This window comes from Sorex araneus, chromosome 6 (genome assembly GCF_027595985.1).
Source record: "Sorex araneus isolate mSorAra2 chromosome 6, mSorAra2.pri, whole genome shotgun sequence".
NCBI lineage: Eukaryota > Metazoa > Chordata > Mammalia > Eulipotyphla > Soricidae > Sorex > Sorex araneus.
Window position 1 is genome coordinate 55002884 of NC_073307.1, and position 6113 is coordinate 55008996.

The 6113-nt window shown below is 54.3% G+C and overlaps 1 protein-coding gene across 1 annotated transcript; it reads right to left on the minus strand.

Annotated features, from left to right (window-relative positions):
• Positions 1 to 4250: 4250 nt before the first annotated feature.
• On the minus strand, positions 4251 to 5717 carry LOC129405872 (ubiquitin carboxyl-terminal hydrolase 17-like protein 6). The gene has a single exon (XM_055143555.1). The coding sequence runs from the start codon at positions 5715 to 5717 to the stop codon at positions 4251 to 4253; it is 1467 nt and encodes a 488-aa protein (XP_054999530.1).
• Positions 5718 to 6113: the final 396 nt, after the last annotated feature.

Here is a 6113-nt window from a genome sequence, read left to right on the forward strand (position 1 = left end):
AGCGAGAGAGACAGGGAGACAGAGAGAGACAGAAACAGACACAGAGAGTCAGTGAGAAATGGCATCCAAATCCAAAACCCTGCACCCTTCCTTCCTTTGGTGGGTATGTTGAGGGAAAAATCACCAAATGACTTTGGAAGTAAGTTTTAGAAGGGTTATGTGGGAAAAGTATTATATAAAATATGATTAATATTCGTCAGATTTAATCGATATGTTATAAATATATATGATCACTGTCATCCAGTTGCTCATTGATTTGTTCGAGTGGCCACTAGTAACATTTTCATTGTGAGCCTTGTTATGACTGTTTTTGGCATATCGAATATGCCACGGGTAGCTTGACAGGCTCTGCCGTGCGTGCAAGATACTCTTGGGCCCAAAGGGACGCTCTGTCTCCAGAGCCCTTCGGACTGGCCCAGCACCTCCTCAGGCATGCTCCTCTGCTGCACATTACACGGAGATAGTCTATCTTGTAGAGGCATCAAAAGGTAGAACCGAAGAAAGGGATGGATAAATCCGCTCCATACACAGCAGCTCGAGAACACTGAACACATGCTAGGTGCCTGAGAGAGAACTGCCCCGAGAGCCCTCGGATGACAGAACGTGACGAAGCCGTCATCTCCCCCTCCCCCCATGAGGAATCTTTGTCTCTTTTGACAACACCCCTTCCACCCACACTCGCTTGTATTTTTCACACCAGCCCAGCTCAGGTCCTGCATCCACTCACATATGGTTTCATGGGATGGGAGGAGGAAATCCCTGAGCACAGAGTCAGGAGAAAGTCGTGAGCTAGCTGGGTGTGAGCAAACCCAACAAAACAATGCAAACAAAAAAGAATTACGCCAGTGCACATTTTTAAAATTGCTTCCATTTTATTTTATTCTTTACTGAATCACCGTGTGGAAAGTTACAAATCTTACAGGTTGAACTATCAGTTATGCGATGCTCAAACACCCATCCATTCACCAGTGCACGTATCCCACCACCAAGAATCACGGTATACCTCCCCTCTTCCCGCCACCTCCCCAGCCCCCCACCGCGCATGTGCAACTACTCCAGTACACTTTTATAGAAATCATGTTCACTGAAATGTCTAGGATCACACAAAAGTTACAAATCAAATGTATAAAGACGCAAACAATTGTCTACAGCTGGAAAATAACCGAGAGATGGTACAGCCCATAAGGCTTCCCCGGAGCACATTTCTGAGTGCTGCACCAGGTCAACTACCGCCCCGCTTAGGTCCAGGGTCCCAGGGGGCCCTAAGGGACGCTCTGTCTCCAGAGGCTCATCGGAAACAGAGGCATGCGCGTGCGCGATAGCACACACAGGCTCACAAACAGTACACACACGCACAACTCTCTTCTCTTTCTCTCATACGAAAAGTTTCTCTAGCACTAACTTCGAAGGTATCACAAATGTGTGTCTGTAAGAGAGAAAGACAGGGAGTCAGAGAGAGACAGACACAGACACAGAGAGTCAGTGAGAAATGGCATCCACATCCAAAACCCTGCACCCTTCCTTCCTTTGGTGGGTATGTTGAGGGAAAAATCACCAAATGACTTTGGAAGTAAGTTTTAGAAGGGTTATGTGGAAAAAGTATTATATAAAATATAATTAATATTCGTCAGATTTAATCGATATGTTATAAATATATATGATCACTGTCATCCTGTTGCTCATTGATTTGTTCGAGTGGCCACTAGTAACATTTTCATTGTGAGCCTTGTTGTGACTGTTTTTGGCATATCGAATATGCCACGGGTAGCTTGACAGGCTCTGCCGTGCGTGCAAGATACTCTTGGGCCCTAAGGGACGCTCTGTCTCCAGAGCCCTTCGGACTGGCCCAGCACCTCCTCAGGCATGCTCCTCTGCTGCACATTACACGGAGATAGTCTATCTTGTAGAGGCATCAAAAGGTAGAACCGAAGAAAGGGATGTAAAAATTTGCTCCATACACAGCAACTCGGGAACACTGAACACATGCTAGGTGCGTGAGAGAGAACTGCCCCGAGAGCCCTCGGACAACAGAACGTGACGAAGCCGTCATCTCCCCCTCCCCCCAGGAGGAATCTTTGTCTTTTTTGACAACAACCCTTCCACCCACACTCGCTTGTATTTTTCACACCAGCCCAGCTCAGGTCCTGCATCCACTCACATATGGTTTCATGGGATGGGAGGAGGAAATCCCTGAGCACAGAGTCAGGAGAAAGTCGTGAGCATTGCTGGGTGTGAGCAAACCCAACGAAACAATGCAAACAAAAAAGAATTACGCCAGTACACATTTTTAAAATTGCTTCCATTTTATTTTATTCTTTACTGAATCACCCTGTGGAAAGTTACAAAGCTTACAGGTTGAAGTCTCAGTTATGCGATGCTGAAACACCCATCCATTCACCAGTGCACGTATCCCACCACCAAGAATCACGGTATACCTCCCCTCTTCCCGCCACCTCCCCAGCCCCCCACCGCGCCAGTACACTTTTATAAAAGTCATGTTCATTAAAATGTCTAGGATCACACAAAAGTTATAAATCAAATGTATAAAGTCGCAAACAATTGTCTACAGCTGGAAATCAACCGAGAGATGGTACAGCCCATAAGGCTTCCCTGAGCACATTTCTGAGTGCTGCACCAGGTCAACCACCACCCCGCTTAGGCCCAGGGTCCCAGGGGGCCCTAAGGGACGCTCTGTCTCCAGAGGCTCATCCGAAAAAGAGGCATGCGAGTGCGCGATAGTACACACAGGCTCACAAACAGTACACACACGCACAACTCTCTTCTCTTTCTCTCATACGAAAAGTCTCTCTAGCACTAACTTCGAAGGTATCACAAGTGTGTGTCTGTAAGAGAGAGAGACAGGGAGACAGAGAGAGACAGAAACAGACACAGAGAGTCAGTGAGAAATGGCATCCACATCCAAAACCCTGCACCCTTCCTTCCTTTGGTGGGTATGTTGAGGGAAAAATCACCAAATGACTTTGGAAGTAAGTTTTAGAAGGGTTATGTGGAAAAAGTATTATATAAAATATAATTAATATTCGTCAGATTTAATCGATATGTTATAAATATATATGATCACTGTCATCCTGTTGCTCATTGATTTGTTCGAGTGGCCACTAGTAACATTTTCATTGTGAGCCTTGTTGTGACTGTTTTTGGCATATCGAATATGCCACGGGTATCTTGACAGGCTCTGCCGTGCGTGCAAGATACTCTTGGGCCCTACGGGACGCTCTGTCTCCAGAGCCCTTCGGACTGGCCCAGCACCTCCTCAGGCATGCTCCTCTGCTGCACATTACACGGAGATAGTCTATCTTGTAGAGGCATCAAAAGGTAGAACCGAAGAAAGGGATGGATAAATCCGCTCCATACACAGCAGCTCGAGAACACTGAACACAAGCTTGGTGCGTGAGAGAGAACTGCCCCGAGAGCCCTCGGACAACAGAACGTGACGCAGCCGTCATCTCCCCCTCCCCCCAGGAGGAATCTTTGTCTTTTTTGACAACACCCCTTCCACCCACACTCGCTTGTATTTTTCACACCAGCCCAGCTCAGGTCCTGCATCCACTCACATATGGTTTCATGGGATGGGAGGAGGAAATCCCTGAGCACAGAGTCAGGAGAAAGTCGTGAGCATTGCTGGGTGTGAGCAAACCCAACGAAACAATGCAAACAAAAAAGAATTACGCCAGTACACATTTTTAAAATTTCATTCATTTTATTTTATTCTTTATTGAATCACCGTGGGCAAAGTTACAAAGCTTACAGGTTGAAGTCTCAGTTATGCGATGCTGAAACACCCATCCATTCACCAGTGCACGTATCCCACCACCAAGTATCACGGTATACCTCCCCCCTTCCCCCCACCTCCCTAGCCCCCCACCGCGCATGTGTAACTACGCCAGTACACTTTTATAAACGTCATGTTCACTAAAATGTCTAGGATCACACAAAAGTTACAAATCAAATGTATAAAGTAGCAAACAATTGTCCACAGCTGGAAATCAACCGAGAGATGGTACAGCCCATAAGGCTCCCCCGGAGCACAGTTCTGAGTGCCGCACCCGGATCATCACCACCCTCCCCCCCCCACCCGACACTAGGACTTATGTTTGCGCGTCCCGGCAAAGACTAAGGGGTGCGAAGCGGCCACCCACATGCTGGGTCATAGGAAAATCGTCTCGGCAGGCAGCAGAGGGCAGACGCTTGGTGCCGTGGTGCTGGATCTGGCGCCGGCCGCTGGGCTGTCAGAGGCGGGGCCCCCGTGGGAGCTGAAGGCTGTGCAGGACCCGCAGGCTTTTCTGGCCTTTCCTGCTCTTCCTCTTGGCGGCCGTGGCACACGTTTCTGGGGCAGCTTTCCGGGGCTCAGGCTGCTCCCAGGGCGCCCCGTGGCTGTGTCTGGAGCGGTGGATGACCACTGCGTTGGCGGGCAGGGCGGCAACCGTCCTCCTGAGGCCGGGCGGCGGCTTGGGCCGGCTCTGCTCCTGCAGCCGCCTCCAGCAGTCCAGGCTGATGGCAGAAGAGTCCTCGCAAGGCTCGAGGTGGCCAGACACCGAGGGCTCGCGGTCCCTGGCAGGACGGCCCGGCCGCTCCCTGGGCATCGCCGAGGCCCCGCAGCCTGGCCCCTCCGGCCCGGCCCAGCCCCAGTCGCCGCCGACTCTCTCCCACTCGGCCTTCTGCGCGTAGAAGAGGACGTAGGCCTGCTGGCTGAGGACGCGGGACGCGTCGCAGGCGCTGACCCTGGCGTCGTCCATCTGGTACCACTGGCCGTCCCCCGCTCTGACGTAGCACAGGTAGTGGCCACCGTGAGAGCTCCAGCCCGTGTGCACCAGGACGGCGTAGAGCACGTACGCGAGAGGCCCCTCCTGGCGCTCCGACGTGCAGCCGCCCACGTCCAGGCACTCGGGGTAGCTCACGTGCCCAGCCAGCTTGGCGTCGCCGCCCTGGCAGAACCTCTTCAGCACCAGCATCAGGACCCGCGAGGCCGCGTGCAGGGTCAGCGTCTTGGTGGCGGGCGTCTTCTGGCCGCAGGTGCCGCACAGGTAGGCGTCCTCCCCCTCCAGTCTCTCGGGCCTCACCAGCTCTCGCAGGGCTTGGGCCACGCTCGGCGCCGCTCCCACGTCCAGCGCCACGTCCAGGTAAGGTTCAAAGGTGTCGGAGACGGCCAGGCAGCGCAGACACTGCACCTGGGACCGCCAGCGGCCTCCAAAGATGCCCGGGATGTCGGCCGGCTCCCGCCCGCCGTCCTGCGGGCAGCCTTGCTGCATGGCGTCCAGCGTGAACATGAGGAACTCGTGCGCGTCTTCCTGCCGCTCCCTGTGGAATCCGGCCAGCAGCGAGGGGCACGGCGCGAGGACCTCCCCGGGGTGGCGCCGGGCCCGGCCGATGTGCGCCCGCACGCCGCACGACCTGCAGCAGGGCCGCTGGCCGTGGGCGCCGCCATGAAGCCCGGACGCTGCCCAGCTGGCCAGGGCCGGGGTGTAGGTCAGACACTGCAGGGCGGCGTTCACGTAGCAGCTGTTCCCGACGTTCCGCAGCCCGGCTCCCACGGCACGCCCCATCTTCCCCTGGGGAGGGAGAGCCTTGGCGCCAGCCCGGCCCTGGCCCAGGCCCGGGGGAGCCAGACCCACCTGGGACGTCGGGCCCGGCGACTGTAGGGCCGTGGCGCTGCAGACTTCAGCGTTCTTGCTGCTCCAGGATTCGGCGTGTGCCATCTCTTGCCTTGGGGGGAAAGCTGCCCGGTGCAGAGAAGGGGCCTCCGTGCCCCCAGAACTCGGCGACCAAGACTTCGTCGGAACGACGACTTCCCTTGGCAGAGCGCTGGAGAGAAGCCCGAACTCCTGGCAGAGCGCTGGAGAGAAGCCCGAACTCCTGGCAGAGCGCTGGAGAGAGGCCCAACCTCCTGGCAGAGCGCTGGAGAGAAGCCCAACCTCCTGGCGGGCGAGTCCCTAAATACTGTCTGGCCTGACCCAGCAGCCCCTGGACGAGACCCACCCATCTCCAACCTGTCCAATCCCAATGACGGGAGAGTGAGTGTGTGACCAATCCCTCAGCTCACCTGACCCCCAAGCGGACGTCCACAGCAGGCTGTGGCAAGCATAGAGGGTGGC